This window comes from Anomaloglossus baeobatrachus, chromosome 6 (assembly GCF_048569485.1).
Source record: "Anomaloglossus baeobatrachus isolate aAnoBae1 chromosome 6, aAnoBae1.hap1, whole genome shotgun sequence".
Lineage (NCBI taxonomy): Eukaryota > Metazoa > Chordata > Amphibia > Anura > Aromobatidae > Anomaloglossus > Anomaloglossus baeobatrachus.
This window is the reverse complement of record NC_134358.1, coordinates 62,778,127-62,798,926: the sequence shown is the minus strand read 5'-3', so window position 1 is coordinate 62,798,926 and position 20,800 is coordinate 62,778,127. Positions and strand designations below refer to the sequence as shown.

The 20,800-nt window shown below is 42.5% G+C and overlaps 1 protein-coding gene across 1 annotated transcript in view; it reads right to left on the bottom strand.

Moving 5' to 3' along the window:
• Positions 1-20,800, bottom strand: part of NUDCD1 (NudC domain containing 1) — a 191,686-nt gene that overhangs the window by 33,517 nt on the left and 137,369 nt on the right. Inside the window, exons 7-8 of the mRNA XM_075352951.1 lie at positions 11,533-11,677; positions 9,791-9,916 (exon numbers count right to left, since the gene is read on the bottom strand). Coding sequence (XP_075209066.1) covers positions 9,791-9,916; positions 11,533-11,677 — 271 coding nt within the window. The remainder of the gene's footprint in view (positions 1-9,790; positions 9,917-11,532; positions 11,678-20,800) is intronic.

The following is a 20,800-nucleotide window of genomic DNA, read 5'->3' as shown; positions in this document are numbered from 1 at the left end:
CACCGACATCGCACCTGCGATGTCGTAGTGTGCAAAGCCGCCCTAAGTGTTGAGATTACTTTCTAATTACTGATAGATTTCAGCTGGTGTCATGACTTGCCATGGCTTTTTGCACCTCCCTATCTTCATGCGTTCAATACTTTTTCCCGGTGTCATTTCTCATTATTACACATAACTTAAGTTAAGGACATCCATTGTTTTCTTTGCCTGTGTGGGATTGAATGGGTTGTTTATCGCTGCCTCCATTCTGCAAAAACTGAATTTGAATCAAATATATTAGTCAAGGAGCTACGTGAACCCTGGGTGTGGGCAAGAGACTCACTGCTCTGCTTATAGATTTTAATGTTTTCCCCCTTCCTTACTGGTGATTGACAACACTGGTTTGCCTGGAGAAAGCAATGTCTGCAAAAGAAGTAGCCAATGCTGTCAATCACCAGATTTCTAGATGCAGAAGTTATGAATAAATCACAGTTTTCTCTGGAGGAGCTCTAGCAGTGCTTTGAATGCTGAGCTACGTATAACCCCCCCCCACCACCACCACACACACACACACACACAACCTATATAGACTGTACATTGACAGAAAGCTGCAAAACAATGGTGGGGGCAGGGATACAGGGTAGGAGAACAACATGGAACAAGACACAAAGTCTTGTAGTGATAATCTCCTGCTGATAAAACACTGGATTTCATTGAAACAGCAGTACACAGGTTAGTAAGTGACACTAACTGGAATCAGCTCCTACATCATGCTGTTTTCAGATTACATAGCAAAAACCTGTTGACCGGTTCCCCTTTATTCTGCACTAATGCACACAGTGCCAATGGCAGTATCACACTGTCGCATTGACCGATCCTATACTATAAAAACGGAGCTGGAATAACCAGTTTCTTGTCACTAAAGAACCCTAAACCTAGCACTTCTATAGAGTGCGGTGTTCCCAAATGCAAAATCACTATTTGGGACTCCTGTAACGTCATAAATGATATCACATGTATCCCTTGTACACAATAAGTGAATTCATATTTAAGGTTTGTGTGTGGGTTCGAATCCCCATGGCCTTTTCATGTAATATTCACATAGATATTGGACATGTTATATTTGACCTCTATTAATGGTCGCATAACAACCCCAATCACATGCCCAGTTTACGCAAAAAAAGAACAATGAAACACTCCTATCTGTTAAAGTTATTTTTATTTATTCTCCAGGCATTGCAAAGTCATTAATTTTTTGTAATATACTTCATTGATCTTCTCTCTGTGGATACTGCAGTGCTGTTTAACTGACCAGTTCATGCTCCTATAGAAGATGCTTTTAACTGCTGCTCAGCAAGATTCATTCATTTTGCATTTCATTCTAAATAAAGGCACCACTAGAGTAAGATATACATAATTCATTAGGAGGCACATGCCTCCTAATGAATTAGGCACATCTCACAAGTGCTGTGCGCCACCATCTGAAATGTCACTCCAGTCAGAGACCTAGAGTACATTTGTGGCATAATTTGTGTAACTATAGTTGCGTAAATTTTTAAGAATTTGAGAGTGGGGCCTCGACAAGCTCTGTGCCCCAAAGTACTGCCCATTTGGAAACGCTAGCTTGGACTGGCATAGAAATGGTAAAAAAGTATCAACATTTTTGTGTATCTCTGAATTTAGCCTAAATTTTGCGATATTTGAAGGAGTTTTACACAGAATTCCAAAGGAAACACATTCATTAAAGGGAATCTTTCAGGTAATTTTCTAGTACAATACTAATGTCATCTTTAAATAGAGCTTAATCAGACCTTATAGGATCTGTAACTTTTATTGCTGTAGCTTCTCCTGTTATCTTGATGTACGATCTTGGGAATTCACCATCTCCTGATGGCTAGTCAAGTGTATGTAAATACGAGTTGCGTATTCACTGCTCCCACCTCTCAGTGCATTCACTATCACTGATGAGAGGTGGGAGGGAGTACAGGGAGCAAATTCAGTTCAGATTTACTATCACTGATTGACAGCACTGAGAGGTGGGAGGGGGAAGCACAGCATATGCAGTTTGTATTTACATATGCTTGACTACTTACTACTTTACACCAAATTCTTCAAAGCTTACAATAAGATAACAGGAGAAGGTACAGCAATAAAACTTACTGATCCTTTTAGAGCTGCTTATGTCCCATTTAAAGATGACATTAGTATTATATTAGGCTGCTTTCCACACTTGCGTTGTTTTGAATCAGTTGCAATCCATTGTGTGACTGATGTAACGGATGCGTTGCAGATAGTGCCACAACTGATGCTGCAAAAAAAACCTGATCCGTTGCAGCTTTTTTTTTTCTTTCCGGAATTTACTCATCTGAGCATGCTCAGTTGGTAAATGACGATCAGTCACAGGAATCCGTCGAGTGACACATTCCAACGGATTCCGCTCCTATAGGCTTCCATTATAAAAACAACGCATGCCGACGGAATCCTGCACATTGCTTTTTTTCGACGCTCCGAAAAAAGGTACATGCTGCGTTGCTGCCGCCCCGACTGATCATTCCATGACTGATCCGTCTCACGGACGATGCAACGCAAGGACATCAGTCGCAATCCGTCGTCCATACAAGTCTATGGGGAAAAAATGGAATTCTGCTAATATTTTGCAGGATACTGCATTTCCTCAAGGCAACGGATTGCGACTGATGCAAAACAACCCAAGGTGTGAAAGCAGCCTCAGAAAATCACCTGACAGATTCTCCTTAATATATCTGTGTATGGGACTTTCCCTGTCTGAGCCTCTCTGCTCCCCTTCTTATACTCAGAGGGAAAATCCCAAACTCTAAATAAATATATCTCTTAATTCACTTTTTCTTTTTATAATCTTTCAGCACTTATTTTTTTTTTTTTTTTTTTAAAAGACACTTATTTGCATTATATTCATTGATACTTTTGTGCCAGTTGTGTCAGTACTGCTCATCTTATAGGTGTGCTTGACCGTACAGCCATGGTTCACTGTCCAGATGTTTTTGGCTTAATCTGAGACTTTTTAAAAAAAAATGTAGAAACATTACTGTACAACTTGTACTCCAAAATGTATTTCATTTTCTTAATTTTTTTGTTTGTGCAGTTGAGGATTACCATGCAATATTTTAATGCTTTTTAAAATGGCAAAGATAGCATAAAGAGGTTGAATTAAATCAAGCCTGGGGTTTTTATACAGTGGTCTTGATCCACGGGCCAATGGAGTAAGATGCAGCCCATCTTTCAGCTGTCATGCAGTGAAAAACAGTTGTGCTATAATTTATACAAAAAAAACCCCCAAAAAATCACTTGAAAGACTCTACAGATGATGAATCGGGGCCATAGAGTACAGATCTTCCAAAGCAGCAGTTGAAAGCAGCTTCTAAAGGAGCACGCACTGTGACCTAAAATAGCAGTGCAGCATAATGTTTGAGAGAGGAGGAAACAAACTAAGCTTCTGAAGAATATTACAATTCATAAATTTTCGATGCCTGAAGGATCAATAGATAAAAAATAAGGTTCAGTTATTCTTTGTATATAATAATACACCTTTATAACTCATTGCATATAGATCCGTTCCATAATCATTGCCTGTGTATGTGCAAAGTGAAAACTGACTTTAATTTAGAGTTAATTAGCTATAAAATATTTTTTCCTAGGAGGTCACATTATTCTGATATTCTTGTGTAATCTTTCCCTTAAAATCCTCACCTCCTCAATGTCTCAGGTGCGTCAGTCCACGAGTCCTTTACTGGATAAGATTGTGAATAGAAATAATGAAAACAACTCAACATTTTCATTGTCTCATCGATTGTATTATAGAAATAGAGTAGTCGGCAGCTGCAGTGTTCCAGGCAAACAATTACATGTAATGCTTATTTTATCATGGAGGTCTATACACATACATGTATTGTATCGTATGGATATGCTATTTTTCTCTAGAGAAAAAAAAAAATTGGACAGGCGAGTCCCTGTGGCTTCTCACTGCTCGCTGCCTTTGAGTGTCAGGTCTCTCCCTATACAAGCAAGTAGGGAGAAACCGGTCACGCAAGTGCAGCGGGCGGGGAGAAGTCACCGGGACCCGCCTGTCGACTAGCCTCATGTGTGGTTGGGTCCCTGGTGGCTATTGAACCATATATCGTATATGGTCGAGTATAAGCCAAGGCATCTAACTTTACCACAAAAAAAACTGGGAAGACTTATTCACTCGAGTATAAGCCTAGGGAGGGAATTGCAGCAGCTACAGGTACTAATGTGCCCATATTGTCTCCAGTAGTAATGTGCCCATGTGGTCTCCAGTAGTAATGTGCCCATATTGTCTCTTCTAGTAATGTGCCCATCCTTTAGTACAGTCCTCATTCCGGTCCCCTTTATGTCCCCTATTAAGCGGTTGTTCACATAAACATAGAAAAAAATATTTTCACCTATCCTCCATTCCCACGGTGTCCTCTTATTTGCTTCTTGCAGACTGCAGGCACACAGATCCGTCGGTGATCGCGGCAGGTACACAGGGCCACCATTGTTGTCATCTGTGCTTTACACAGTAAAGCGGTGAGGACAACAGCGGCGGCCTTGGGCAGCGGCTGCAATCATGAGGGGTCTGTGTGCCTACGGTCCGCAAGAAGCAAATATGAGCACACCGTGGGAATAGAGGACAGGTGAGAATACTTGTTTGTGGGACCCTCCCTCGAGTATAAGTCGAGGGGGCGTTTTTCCAGCATAAAAAAATGGGGCTGAAAAACTCTGCTTATACTCGAGTATATATGGCATGTCTCTAAAACGCTGCAGCGTTTCTGAGTCAAATATACATGGCTGATACATGTAATCAGGTTCACTTTAAAACCCCCAAATCCAGACTAAAGTAGCCTGAACCTGTTGATATCAATTGGATAGGTCAACAGTTTAATGTGTAAGGGGTAGAGATAAGCAAATTGCCTAAGTAGGACCCCAGTCCAGCTGCCTCATCAGTATGCCGTGCCCACCATATGTGAACGCTGTGACTCGCCTCTAGCCTGCCCGCATCCCCAGCTCCTCTTTTGATTCGCTGACCTAGTACAACATCATACCGTGTTTTTCCAAAAATAAGACACTGTCTTATATTTTTTTGCCCCCCAAAAAAAGCACTAGAGCTTATTTTTGGAGGAGGTCTTATTCTTGGAAAAACACGGTTGGGGGTACGTTTACCCTCCAAAAAAGCAGAACCCCCCCCACTTCCCAAGAGACTCATACTTACCAGACCAGGACATCTGCGTGGTTCCAGGTCCTCCTGTGATCTCCGGTCGGTGCTGCACGCCGTTCTCCCCCTGCTGCTAGCTGACACACACAGCAGATCACAGGCACACACAGCAGATCACACACACACTCACACACCACAGACACACAGACATACACAGCAGATCACACACAGCAGATCGCAGGCACACACACACACACACACACACACACACACACATCCCATCCAGCACTTACGGCAGCAGGGAATGAAGCATGTCACGTGTCCGGCCGCAGGTCCTGTTCGTCGCGCTGCACTGCACTGCCTCTCAGGATTCTCCCGGCGAGAAGAGCTTGGTGTCGCTGGATGAGGTAAGTGTGTATGCGATCCGATGTGTGTGCGATCCGATGTTTGTGTGTGTGTGATTTGATGTTTGCGTGTGCGATCTGATTATGTGTGCGATCTGACTGTGTGTGCGATCCGATGTTTGTGTGTGAGATCTGATTGTGTGTGTGCGCGTGTGTGTGTGTGTGTGATGTGTGCGGGTGTGTGATCACTGCAGGTCCTGCCGCTCAGTGTCGGGTGAGTGTAATTGCCGGGTGCCGCTGTCTATAATGAAGTGTCCTGCAGTATCTGTATCTTTTTTAGCTGCATGGACACTTCATTATTGATCCGGGGACTAGGGCTTATTTTCGGGGGAGGGCTTATATCTAAGCCTTTCTCCGAAAATGCTGAAAATCCCTGCTAGGGCTTATTTTTAGGGAGGTCTTATTTTTGGAAAAAACACGGTAGTTGTGGATTGACACATACACACACACACACACACACACACACACACACACACAACGTCACACCAGGCCAGGTAATCAGAATAGTAAACAGGTATGCCGGCTCAGGAATAATGATGTCACCATGGGACCATGGTCCTTTGAATACATTTGCTCATCTCTATTATGGAGGGGTCCTAAAGCTGGGTTTACACACTGCAACATCTCAAACGACATCGCTGTAACGTCACCGGTTTTGTGACGCAATAGCGATGTTGTTTGCGATGTTGCAGTGTGTGAAACCTATCAGCGACCTGGCCCCTGCTGTGAAGTTGCTGGAAGTTGCTGATCACTACAAGTCGTTCAGGACCATTCTAGGTCCTTTGTTTCCCCGCTGTGCAGCATGAAGTTTCAGTGTGTGAATCCTTTTCAGCGACTTTTGTTAGCAACTTCCCTTTCAAAAGGCTGCTTATCAACGTCCCCAACAACCAGCTAGGTCGCTCTGCAGGTCCGGATCGCTGGTAAGTTGTTGGCCAGGTTTGCCGGGTTGAACGCTCACCAGAGACTTAGCAGAGACTTATGGAGATCGCTATTGCGTCACCCAAACGGTGACGTTACAGCGATGTCCTTTGCGATGTTGCAGCGTGTAAACCCAGCTTAACTCTTTCAAGGCAGATGACTTCAGGGGAGACAAGGATCCGGCATGTTGGATTACTGACTGCCCATCCTTTTGTTTTCCGTAGGATAAACTGTAATTGAGGCTCAAGACTACATGACAAGTTATTGGGACATTGACTTTTTTGGGGGGTGTACCCACCACTGTTGTTGGCTTTTGATTCAATAAATTGTTTGAAATGAAATTATCAATCCTGCTTCTACTCAAAATGCCCTACTTTATGATAAAATATCACCGTAGCGTGAACTTTTTAATTTACATAAATTTGATATGAAAGCCAAAATTCTCTGAATTTTTATGAGTAGTATACGTACAGATGAAACCAGAAGTTTATATATCCACTACCTATGAAGACACATCAGCAGGTTTTTCTCACTATCTGACATGAAATCAGAATAAACCTTTCCCTTTTTAGGTCAATTAGATACCAAAATTATTTATATTTGCCAAATGCCAGAATAATGAGAGAGAATGTTTTATTACTTTCTGCAAAGTCAAAAGTTTACATACACTAAGGGGTACTTTGCACGTTGCGACATCGCTACCGAAATATCGTCACGGTCACGATTGTTGTGACGCACATCCGGCACCGGTAGCGACATCGCAATGTGTAAATCCTAGGAGCGACGATGAACGAGTGTGAAACATTCAAAAAACAGTGATCTGTGTCACTTCGGTCATTTCCATAATGTTGCTCCTGCTGTCACCGGTACGATGTTGTTTGTCGCTCCTGCAGCTTTACACATCGCTGTGTGTGAAGCCGCTGGAATGACAAACATCTCCTTACCTGCGTCCCGACGGCAATGCGGAAGGAATGAGGTGGGCGGGATGTTACGTCCCGCTCATCTCCGCCCCTCCGCTTCTATTGGCCAGCCGATTAGTGACGTTGCGGTGACGCCGAACGCACCTCCCCCTTGAAGGAGGGATTGCTTGGCAGTCACCGCAACGTCGCCGACCAGGTATGTGTGTGTGATGCTGCCGTAGCGATAATGTTCGCTATGGCAGCAATCACAAGATATCGCATGTGCGACGGGGGCGGGTGCTATCGCGCTCGGCATCGCTAGCCGATGCTAGCGATGTCGTAACGTGCAAAGTACCCCTAAGAGTACTATGCCTTTAAACAATATGGGACAGCCCATATGATGATGTCATGTCTTTGGAAGCTTCTGATAGGTTTATTGGCAACATCTGAGTTAATTAGAGACACACCTGTGGATGTATTTTAATGCAGACCTGAAACACACTGCTTCTTTGTGTAGTATCATGGGAAAGTCAAAAGAAATCAGCCAAGATCTCAGGAAGAGAATTGTGGACTTGCACAAGTCTGGTTCATCCTTGGGTGCATTTTCCTGATACCTGAAGGTGCCTCGTTCATTTGTACAAACAATTACATGCAAGTACAAACAAGATGGGAATGTTCAGCCACAATACTGTTCAGGAAGGAAACAGGTTCTGTGCACCACAGATGAACGTGCTTTGGTCAGACATGTACATATCAACCGAAGAACAAAAGCAAAAGACCTTGTGAAGATGCTGGTGGAAGCTGGTAAGATGGTAAGATTATGTCATTATCTACAGTGAAACGAGTACTGTATCAACATGGACTGAAAGGCTACTCTGACAGGAAGAATCCATTACTCCAAAAGAAACAAAAAAAGCCAGATTAATGCTTGCAAATGCACAAAGGAACAAATACCTTAATTTGGAGACCTGTCCTGTGGTCTGACGAAACTAAAATTAAACTGTTTGGCCATAATGACCATCATTACGTGTGGAGAAAAAAAGGGAGAAACTTTGAAGCCTAAGAACATCATCCCAACTGTGAAACATAGTGGTGGCAGCATCATACTGTGGGGTTGTTTTGCTGCAGGAGGGACTTCACAAAATAGATGGCATCATGAGGAAAGATGATCATGGGGCAATGCTGAAGCAACGTCTCAAGACGTCAGCTAGGAACTTAAAGCTTGGGTGGAAATGGATCTTCCAAATGGACGATGGATGATGACCTGAATCCTACTGCCAAACTGGTTACAAAGTGACTTAAGGATAACAAAGTCAATGTTTTGGAGTGGCCATCACAATGCCCTGATCTCAATCCTATTGAAAACTTATGGGCAAAGCTAAAAAAAAGGCCGGTGCGAGCAAGGCGACCTACAAAAATGGCTCAGTTACACCAGTTCTGTCAGATGAAATGGGCCCAAATTCCTACCAACTATTGTGAGAAGATTGTGGAAGGATATCTAAAATGTTTGACCCAAGTCATGCAATTTAAGGGCAATGGTACAAAATAATAATAATAAAATGTATGTAATCTTCTGGAACTATATTTACACATATATATGAAATCGCCTCAGAGGCATCTTTTTTCTAAAACTTTTTCAACCGCTCATTTTAGAAGAGGCCTTCCACCCATTATAATAATATAGTTGCTGCATTTGAATTGACTATAACGTTTCAATATTCTTTTTAAAATATGGAGCCCAAAACTGGATACCATATTCTAGATGTGGACTTGCAAATAATTTATAGAGAAGTAATAATATAGTGACTTTATCTCTCCTTTTATCCATCCTAAAAACTTGTTTGCTTTTGCAGCTGCTGCCTGACATTGAGTGCTGCTGCTTGGCAGATCGTTTTCTACCGTACTGTCAAACTCAGTTTTTATTATCCTACATAGTTGTGTATCATCAGCAAAAACTGACACTCTGTCAATCCCAATCACAAGGTAATTAATAAAGAGAATAAGTAATGGTTCTAACACAGATCTTTGTGGTGCCCACTGCTTGTAGTATAGATCATTATGGTCACCACTAGTGAGATTACAGCGGATTGTTGCGAGTCTGAGCATTGGGCGACCTTGTGAGGAGCTTATTCTTTCCTCCCCTTCTAATAAAAAAAGAAAATGTGTTGGATTTTCTACTCATAAGAAAAAGAACAAATCATGCTATTGAATTTTGAGAATGTGTGATCGTAATTAAGGCCAGTGCCCACAGGGGAACATTGAGCGGTCATAGATGAAGGACAGGAAACGTCAAAAGAGCCATCTACACAAGATCTCATATATTATTAAAAATACACCAGTGGGGTGTTAATATAAATTTTAGATATATTCTGTATTCCTTATTAATGGCAGTATCTTACCACATGAGTAGCTTTCATCGTCTTCCCATCAAATCTACACAAGGTTGTACTGTCCTCCAGAGCCATGTCACACTCTTCCAACTCCTGAGCGTTACATGGAGGCTTCTCACACTCCGGGTCTGGATTCTGAGAAAGAGACACATGAAATGACCAAGATTTGTACATTTATTATATTGTATTTCCATTACTACAACACTAACTCACAGAGTGGTCTTAGCAATTTGCAAACTGGTAAGAGGAGCACTAAACTGGGCCCAAGGAACTCAACCAGTTGTCCATGCAACGCCAAACAATTGCCAACAATGTTACCTCCAAAAGCTCTCTCCTGTACACAAAAGATAAAAATGGTCCTATGAATGATCGTTCCTCATCGGCTCAAAATACCTCTCTAGACGTCTTTGGCCAACATTGAATTTTTCAGCTAATGATTAGTGATGGGCGAACTGGCATATATCTGGGATCGGCATGACTAACCAGACTTTAAGAAAAATTAAAAAAAAAATTGGCTCCGGCCCGGAATTCATCCTGGATATCTGGCCGGATGTCGGTCCCCATATAAAAGTCTATGGGGGACCAGAATCCGGGGCTTAAAAATGGTGGTAGAAGGGACAGGGGGATTAGAGCAAGCGCGCTATACTTACCAAGTCTCCAGCATTGCTGTAAATGCTTTCGGCCACTTATTCTTCTCCCGGGGCCGCTCATTATTTCTCATCCATATTCACTGCTTACTTTGATACACAGCCAAGATAAGCGCATGGCTGGGGGCTGCAGCCTGTAGCTGTATGCTTTATCTGTGCTGGGTATCATAATACAGGGGAACCCTACGCCAATTTTATTTATTTTTACACCACGATACTGACCCGCAGACAGGTCTCTCCACTGATCAAAGAGCTATACTTTATGTATGTATGTTTGTTATGTATATATCGTCATGGACGAAAGTGTTGCTACCTTTGAAATTGTTCCAGAAAAACACGTATTTCTCCCAGAAATTATTGCAAGTACACGTTTATCTCCTATGTGTTTATTGGAACAACACAAATAAAAGCAACCGAGCAACCATCTGCAGAGCTCACCTAGTTGTAAACAGCGTACCATGGTGGGTGTGGGGAAAAGTCCCCCGAGGAAGAATGGGAAACACATGTTGGGACTTTTCCCCACACCCATCTTTGCAGTGTGTGACTGTGTGTGCCACACTAAGCATGGTTAACAGAAAGAGGAGAAGTTAGCTTTTTGAGAACCAAAATTGCTGAAAAATATCATCGAGGTTACAAGTCCATCTCCAGAGATCTTGATATTTCTTTGTCCACAGTGCATAACATAATCAATAAGTTTACAACCCATGGCACTGTAGCTATACTCCCCGGATGTGGATGGCAGAGAAAAATTGAAGAACGGTTGCAATGCAGGATTGTCTTTACGACATGGATTTTAATGCACATCAATAAAACATGTTTGAATATACACATCAATAAAAAGGTGATTTTATTCATCAAGATCCAGATTTTCCTTTTTCAATGGTGTCAGATTGTAGGTATGACTAAGCAGAGTACTTATGCACTCTGTCCCATCACTGAGAAGATGATTAGATAAGGTTTAGCAGGACCTCATAATAAGTCAATAGGGTCTGTTGTGTGAGTGATCCATCGCATCAGTATTGTGCTTCTGTTCTAAACGGAAACTATCAATTCAAGGATCAAGGCAGTACTTCGTAACAGATTTAAAAATACAGTTTTGCTTACCAAGTCCTCAGATGTAAGATGCATCAGTTGTTCGGCGATTGCTGCACAATGTGCCGGATCTGCAACAAACTCTCCTTGTTTATCTCCGATAATGACTTCTGCCCACGTACAGCCCACATCTCTCTTCACCAACGTGACCTCCACGCTGTAGACAAAATATTATATACCGATGATTTGGTAAAAACCAATACAAATAAAGTTGAGGTGTGTGTGTGTGTGTGTGTGTGTGTATTATATATAATGTGTGTGTTTGTGTGTGTGTGTGTGTGTGTGCGCGCGTGCGTGCGTATTACCGCTAAAGGAATCCGCATCGTCGAAATTTAGCACATACACCCAAGATGACTCAGGGAACGTCATATACTAGGTTTTGATGGGAAAATTTAACCCCGCACTTTACAGTTACTGTCCAAAAAACCTGCCTCCATTAAAGTCAATGGAGCTGGGATCTACAGGTTATTAATAGGAGCTGTGATTGGTTGCTATAGGAATGAAGGACATTCTGAGTATAAGAAGTTTATGTTCAAGGTTATACAATTTCTGTGGAGAGATGGATAGAGAGAGAGAGAGAGAGAGACAGACAGCGAAAGAGACAGACAGACATAGGCAAAGACAGAGACAGACAGACAGACATAGGCACAGAGGCAGGCAGACAGACAGGGAAAAAGACAGAGAGACAGGGAAAGAGACAGACAGAGACAGACAGGGAAAGAGACAGACAAAGACAGCCAGACACAAAGACAGACACACAGACAGAGAGAGACCGGGAAAGAGAGACACAAAGACAGATAGAGACAGACAGACAAAAAAATACAGAGAGACAGGGAAAGAGGCAGACAGAGACAGATAGAGAGACAGACAGACAGAGACGCAGATAGGCAGAGAGACAGATACTATCCCGGGCAATGCCAGGTACTAAAGCTTGTATTAAATATTACACATTCCCCATTCATGATGTATCTGAAGAAAGAATGGTCAACCTCCATCAGGAAGAAACTAAATGGAAGGAATACGTCCTGGAAGTCCCTTACCAGTATGTAGGGAATTTACTTATACCCGCGTTGTATATACCAGCCCCAGGACAGCGCATTCTGGGGTTAGTAAAATATGACACATTTATGAAGATGTATAAACTTCTGAATACATTTATTGCATCTATGCCTGTCCATGGGCTGGAAACGCACAGCTATATCTGCAGTAATCAGGCACAGAATATACAAGTTTCTGGTGTGAAATATGTTATCTGTTTGGCAGAAGAGGTTCTGTCTGCAACGTGACAAGAACAATTTAAGAACCTAAAGACGGTGATCTGTTATGTAGCCGAGACCACGGCTCTCATAGAAATAAAAAGTTACAATTTTTGTGTCACGGAGTATGTAATGATGGTACAGGGGCTCCTAGGCTAGCCTTCAGACTCAAGACTCTGCGCTGTCCCTTATCTCGGAGGTAGGCTTGATGGTAGCCAGGTCTGAGCCCTCAGCGTGACCCTGATCCCTGTCGGAGCCCTGAACTTACTACCCCTCTCCCCCCCCAGCCAGGGCTGTGGAGTCGGAGCTCATTTTGAGTCTGAGTCGGTATAAAATGCACCGACTCCGACTCCTAAAATATATAATAAATTGGATACAGTAGTGCAATGCCAGAATGTGCTGAATATATTTTCATAGGAATTTGGGAAAGTTATGAAATGTCCTATAAATGGCTGTTCTATTCCTGATCTAAGGCTGCATTCACACACAGCGTTTTAGCTGTGTTTTTTGAGGATACGTTTTTCAGCTGCAAAAGCAGATCAGCTTTTTAAAAAAACGCATCACCTGAAAGGTTTTTGAGCTCATAAATGTTTTCAATAGCAAAAGCAGGTTAGAAAAACACCACAAACTGACTGCTCATTCTTTGTAAGGATCCTCACAAAACGCTGTGTCTGAATGTCCTATCTTGTCACCCATTGCCTTTGCTGGATGCCAGAGTCACTGCATTTCACTGAATTATTTTGCCATCAATGTTCGATATGTTTGTGACAAGAAAGAAATTGTTAGCAAGACACTGGCAGTAACAGATACAAAGCTCATCACACCGGCCAGTTTCTCCAGGCCTTAGTGGAAAAAGTTCTGCAAGATTACGAACTCAAAAAAGAACAGGTTCTTGCTATTGTAAAGGACAATGCTTCAAACATAAGTACAATTAAACTGATGAATGACAGTAATGAACAACAGCTAGAAGAAAACTTAGGATTCAGTATGTGTGAGATGGAGCCACAGCGCTGCTCATGTAACTGAGGCACAAACAGATATTACAACAGAAGAACAGCAAAATGATACTTTAGGATTAAATAATCTTGTTGAAGCTGCTTCAAAACACTTTCATATTCATCACATGCGCTGTGTTGTGCACCACGCTGCAGTTGCAATAAGAGAGAGTCTGCAAGAGGGACCCCCGGTTTCACACATCCGTCTTTTCGCCGTTTGGCGGATGCAGCACACTTCAGTACAGTGTATACAGTACAGTGACAGCGCGACAAGCGTCGGTCACATGCTGTCATGTGACCGGAGCATGTGACCCGGAAATTGTGGTGCTGCCACTGTACTGCATCGTGCTGTACTGGCGTGCGCCACATCCGCCAAACCGGCGAAAAGTCGGATGTGTGAAACTGGGCCGACATGCTGGAAATCTAATTGGAAGAGTGAGGAAGTTGGTTATTGCCGCGAGAACCCCTAAAATTGATTCCATCTTGAAGAGACGTGCTGGGAAAGGGGCAATTGTTGATCAAGCCACTCGGTGAGGCAGCACTTATTTAATGACTAAGTGACTGCTTGAACTAAAATCGTTTCTTATAGATATGGTGAACCCTCAAGTAACCTTAAATGAAGGTCAATGGACACAGGTGGCTGAATTGAAGGAATTGCTTAATCACCCATTTACCGTGACTAAAAAATTACAAGCTGAGAATTTAACTCCTGGCATTTTCATAAGGTAGTGGAAGAACTTGCTATTTTGCATGTCCCAAAGAGGAGGTTTAATCGCAGATGGCATTTCTGCTTCAATGAAACTGAGAGAGACACAGCTATTGGAAAATAAAAATTCTTCTGGCAGCTGTTTGTGGACCCAAGTCATCGTATACTGCTTGATGATCAACAGCTTACTAAAGGAAAAGAAGCTGTGAGTGAGGTAGCAGTTAGGATGAGCGGCTACAGGACTGCCAGGTGCAAGAGGACTTGGGGCCTGACAGTGCTACTGCTGCCATATCTTCATCCTCATCAGATGAGGAGTTTAACTTTGACAAGTATTTGGATGACATGGAGCAGCAAAGTGTTGCCGCAAGGAAAAAGAAGATTTCACTCCGTCTCCTAACGCAGTAGATTGACCAGATTTCAGTAAATTTTTCACTTGCTCTCAAAGAAATAGAAAAATTCAACCATTCATCAAAACTGACTGTGCATGAGGCAATTCCTTTATACCCGGAAATTGTTAGAGATGTTGCCCATGTGGTTACGGCTTTGCCTCCAACCCAAGTTACTGTAGAGAGGTTGTTCTCCAGCCTTAAAATTATTAGGTCAGATTTGAGGTCATCTGCGAAGGAGGATCTGATGGAGGCAATTCTATTTCTTACAACAAATTCATAGACTGCACAAATGTTATTTAGTATGTTTTAGTTGAAAACTGTTTTTTTCCACTTACATAGTGTATTACATAATGTTAAATATAACACTATGGAATACACTATGTAACACTTAGTATATTGCTTATATTTAAGTGAAAAATGTATTGAAGTACAATGGGAACATCAGACATTAAGGCTACATGCGGACGCTGCTTCTTTTTCGTGTTCACAAACTGCAGCCAAAACTGCAGCCAAAACTGCACCTTGTCAGAGAGAGCCTGGAAATGTCACAAAAAATATAGGTGCTTTTTTGGTGCGTTTTTGCTGCTTTTTTGGTGCGTTTTTGGCTGCAGTTTTGTCAACAATTGTTTCATGTATTATTCAGTTCAAACAAGCCCATAAAGCTTGTTGAATTGAAAAAAAAAAAATTAGAAATAAATAAATAATTAAAAAAAAACTGGCGTGCGGTCCCCCCAATTTTAATGCCAGCCAGATAAAGCCATACGGCTGAAGGCTGGTATTCTCAGGATGGGGAGCTCCACGTTATGGGGAGCCCCCCAGCCTAACAATCAGTCAGCAGCCGCCCAGAATGGTCGCATCCATTAGATGCGGCTGTTCTGGGACAGTACCCGACTCTTCCCGATTTGCTCTGGTGCGTTGGCAAATCGGGGTAATAAGGAGTTATTGGCAGCCCATAGCTGCCAATAAGTCCTAGATTAATCATGTCAGGCGTCTCCCGGAGAAACCTTCCATGATTAATCTGTAAGTTACAGTAAATAAACACCCACCTGAAAAAATCCTTTATTAGAAATAAAAAACACTAACAAATTCCCTTGTTCTCCCATTTAATAAGCCCCAAAAAGCCCTCTATGTCCGGCGTAATCCAGGATGGTCCAGCGTCGCTTCCAGCTCTACTGCACGGAGGTGACCGGAGAAGCAGCAGACACCGCCGCTCCTGTCACCTCCACGCAGGAACTGAAGACAGCCGTGCGATCAGCTGAGCTGTCACTGAGGTTACCCGCGGCCACCGCTGAATCCAGCGGTGGCCGCGAGTAACCTCAGTGACAGCTCAGCTGATCGCGCTACTGCATGGAGCTGACAGGAGCGTGGAGGACGGAACTTTCAGCGGCGACGGTGGCAGCGAGAGGGGTCCATCATCTCCCCTGTGCGTGCACGCTGGGGACAGCGGTACGTCTGGGAACACGTGGAGGACGGGACTATCAGCGGCGGCAGCGAGAGGGGGATGGACATTGGCAGCTGAAAACATTGATTTTTTCCCCTCTCGCTGCCGCCGCCGCTGATAGTCCCGTCCTCCACATCATCTCCTCTGTGCGTGCACGCTGGGGACAGCGGTACTTTGGGGGACACGTGAAAGACGGGACTATCAGCTGCGGCGGCACGTCCTCCACGTGTTCCCCGAAGTACCGCTGTCCCCAGCGTGCACGCACAGGGGAGATGATGTGGAGGACGGGACCATCAGTGGCGGCGGCAGCGAGAGGGGGATGGACATTGGCAGCTGAAAACATTAATTTTTTTCCCTCTCGCTGCCGCCGCCGCTGATAGTCCCGTCCTTCACATTATCTCCCCTGGGGACAGCGGTACTTCGGGGAACAAGTGGAGGACGGGACAGGACCACTTGCCTTTTACCTCACTTCCTGACAATTCACCTGCGTTTTTGGTACCAAAAACGCAGGTAAAAGGCAGGTAAAATGCACCACTTTTGATTAGCATGCATTTTTCCTGCGTTTTTGATGCCCTCATTGATTTCAATGGGTGACAAATGTTGACAAAAACGCAGGAAGAATGAACAAGCTGTATTTTTTTTGTCACAAACTTTTGACAAAAAAACCTGCTGACAAACTGCAATGTGCGCATGACAAATCTGACTTCTCATAGACTTTGCTGGGAAGTCAAATGTCAGAAAGTTCTGCTGACAAAACTGCAGCCAAAAAAGCAGCAAAAAAAGCAGCGTGCGCATGTAGCCTTAATCATTTTTATGATACAATAATCAAGATATTTAGATAGAACATAAAATATATTTATTGGATACAACTTTAGAACACAAAAAAACTGTAATAAATTGTAAATATGTAAAACAATATGTAATTTTTATTATATAATATATATATTATATATATATATATTCTTCATGCACACACAAGATATATATGTAATCTACTGTACATTATAGTGTATTAACATATTTACAATTTATTACAGTTTTTTGTGTTCTAAAGTTGTATCCAATAAATATACTTTATGTTCTAAATAGCTTGATTATTGTATCATAAAAATGATTAAATGTCTGATGTTCACATTGTACTACAATACATTTTTCACTTAACTATAAGCAATATATGTAGGAGTCAGAGTCGTGGAGTCGGAGTCGGTGCAAGGGAAATTGAGGAGTCGGAGTCGAAGGTTTGGCTTACCGACTCCACAGCCCTGCGGCCGGAAACACAATAACCAGAACCCCATAGAAACGACACAGACTTGGTCAGGGTCATGTACAAAGTTCACACACTTGTGGATATCCACCTTTTTTTGGGTTTCTCGTGTCCTCCAGACAACTATTTTGCCTTCCCTTTCTCCAGCGCTTATCTTTTTGGACACTGGACAAAAATCACTCCCCAAGGCAAAGGAATGACTGCCCATATTTTTATGGCCATGAAACTAGGCATCAATAGGAATTAGAAGTCCGTCAATTTCCCTTCCAGGGAGAAATTATTTCAGCCGAAAATATAGCTAGCATAATCTGAAAGAATGTTTACTTACAGAAACCGCACTGCACCTGTTCCATAAAAATAGGTATTTATGGACATTGTTCACCTATTTCCAGGACACCTACTTCACCAACACCTGGATTATATACAGCACATGAAATAAGTATTGAACACGTCAATTTTCTATGTCACCAATTTTCTAAGTAAATATATTTCTAAAGGTGCTATTAACATGAATTTCTCACCAGATGTCGATAACAACCCATCCAGTCCACACTGGCAAAGAAATCAAACCTGACACCTCATTATATCGCCTGACTACATTCTGCAGTACATTAGCAGTGTGGCCATGTACTGGTAGGTATAATGGTAGGTATAGTGGGTTTTGTCTGTGATGTTAATAATCATATTGAAAGGAATCTGTCAGCAGATTTTGCTATGTAATCAGACATGATGTAGGGTCAGAGACCCCCGATTCCAGGGATGTATCACTAACTGGACTGCTTGGTGTAGCTTTCATATAATACCTGTTTTGTCTTGAAATATTTTTTTTCAATTATTTGGTAAAAATCTAATTTTGTATTATAGTAAAGTTGCAATAAATCTGTGAATTTGCACTTTTTATATGATGCATGCCACACACAGATCGTGCTGGTTCCCCTTTCTTTGTTTGGTTGTAGTTAGGCTACATTGGTCTGGTGGCTGACCACCACCGCCATGCCATGCACGCCTGACTTTGGTATGCAATATATTCCTCCTGTTGATAGCTGTTCACATTCAGCTCTCTCACATTTTTCCAAAGGCAATGCTAATTAAGCACCATACTTGGGTCTGATCCGCCTTGATTTATGGTTGCTGGTCTGGCACTGTAAAGTTCAGTTCTGATATTGTCTTGGTGTATGTGTTGTCTGCTGCACATGCTGGGACCTGGACTGCCGTTTATTCCGCTACTGCCTGTTTTTGCGACATGGAAGCGGCTATATATCGGTTACAGGTATGTGTGCTCCAATATGGTTCTGCTTTTAATTTATTTATCTAGGAGGCCACACAGCACATGAAATACACAATATAGAGTGGGACCCCCCTATTATGATTTGCCGTGAAGTGGCAGGGGTGGCTCAAATAATTGATCAATTATTTGCTAAAAATCTCATTTTGTATTATAGTACAGTTGGAATAAATCCGTAAATTTGTACTTTTTATATGATGCATGCCACTCTCAGATCGTGCTGGCTCCCCTTTCTGTTTTGTCTTATCTAGATGTAGCAGAGCTAAACTGTGTATAACCCCGCCCACACTCTTGATGGCAGCTTCCTGTGTACATGGTGAATTGTTATAAACAGCCAATCAGTGGTGGGGGTGTGGTTACAAAGATTAGCTAGACTGCTTCCTGGGTGAGATGTAATCCTGCAGTGAATCTCCTGCTGAGAAAATACTGATTATATTGAAACTACAGCAAGCAGCCTAATAGGAATCAGGCTCTGTTGCACTATACTATACTGCTCTCAGGCTAATTAGCAAAAAACCTTCTGACAAATTCGCAAATGAAATGTTGATCTTAGTAACTTTCCCATAATTTTTCTTGACGTATAATATAGGCATGAGCAAAGACCATTTTTTTCTTTACACTAGTATTGTAGCCTACAGTTGATCCTAAAATATTTTATTTGAAAGGGATGATATACACTCTACGCATCATAACAAATGCAGAAAACTGTAATAAGAGGAAGAACTATTGAAAATCAAAAACATCAGATCAATCCCTCCGCAAGGCGCATTGTTTAGGTTCTGAACACAACAATATGGATCTGCAGTTCATTGAAGAGCGCGCCTTCCTCTCTATTGTCTGCCGACTGATTGGGGCCTGTCGACTTCAAACTGCAGGAGATGGAAGACGTGAAGCTTAGGATCAATAGATAAAAACACTGGATCTGAACCTTGGCAGGTTAATAGGGGAGAATTGGATTTCATCAAAGTGAACTAAAAAAATGACAGGCTCTCAGATGTCACTACAATGTGAAGAAAGGGAGCTGCACTGTTGTGCTGTCTTTATATAGATCCACGAGTGGCGGCTATGCTTAAGAGATGTGTAATGAAAGGAAATTAAAGAAGGTAGACCTTACAGATCCGTAAGGAAGAGTGGACGGAGGCCTTAAGACTTTGATTGCATGTAATGAAATGAACTGAAAGCCCTTTAAATTAAGAGTATAAAAATAAGTGCAGCCGACCTTTGGTCACCTCGGGTTCACACCAGATTAAGGAAGACGAAAAGGTGAGCCTGTGATCTAAAAGGGAGGACGCGGAGGAGTGGGATCAAAAGGCTGACGGATGAATAACAGGTTTTCTCAAGCGAAAGGTCAGTAACCAAATTCCCAATTAAGGTACAATCTGCCGCTTCCCTAAGCCGATCAGGAGCCGGGGACGGCGATTTACCAGATGTAACGAAACGTTTCATCTCGGGAGCGATGGAGTATTCCTCCTACTGGAAGGAATCATTAAGCGGCTCTTTCCCTGTCATTTCTGATGCGTTTTCCTTCGATTGCTGCATTAAACATGCAACACCAAACAGAACGATAGAGAAACATTTTCTCGCAATGGATTTCACACTTTTGCAGTCTGCTGTGAACTGAGCCGCGGAGCCACAGGCGAAAGGAGTGTTTACTGTCATTATTCACTATTTATATGGGAGGGGGAAAGATTTAAGTTCAATAGTTTCTGAAATTGTGACAATTATTACTGATGGGTCCTCTGTGTGTGTGTGTGTGTGTGTGAGAGAGTGTGAGTGTGGAGTGCGAGTGAGGAGTGAGAGAGAGAAAGAGAAAGAGAGAGAAAGAAAAAGAGAGAGAGAGAGAGAGAGAAAGAGAGAGAGAGAGAAAGAAAGAGAGAGAAAGAAAGAGAGAGAAAGAAAGAGAGAGAAAGAGAGAGAGAGAGAGAGAGAAAGAGAGAGAGAAAG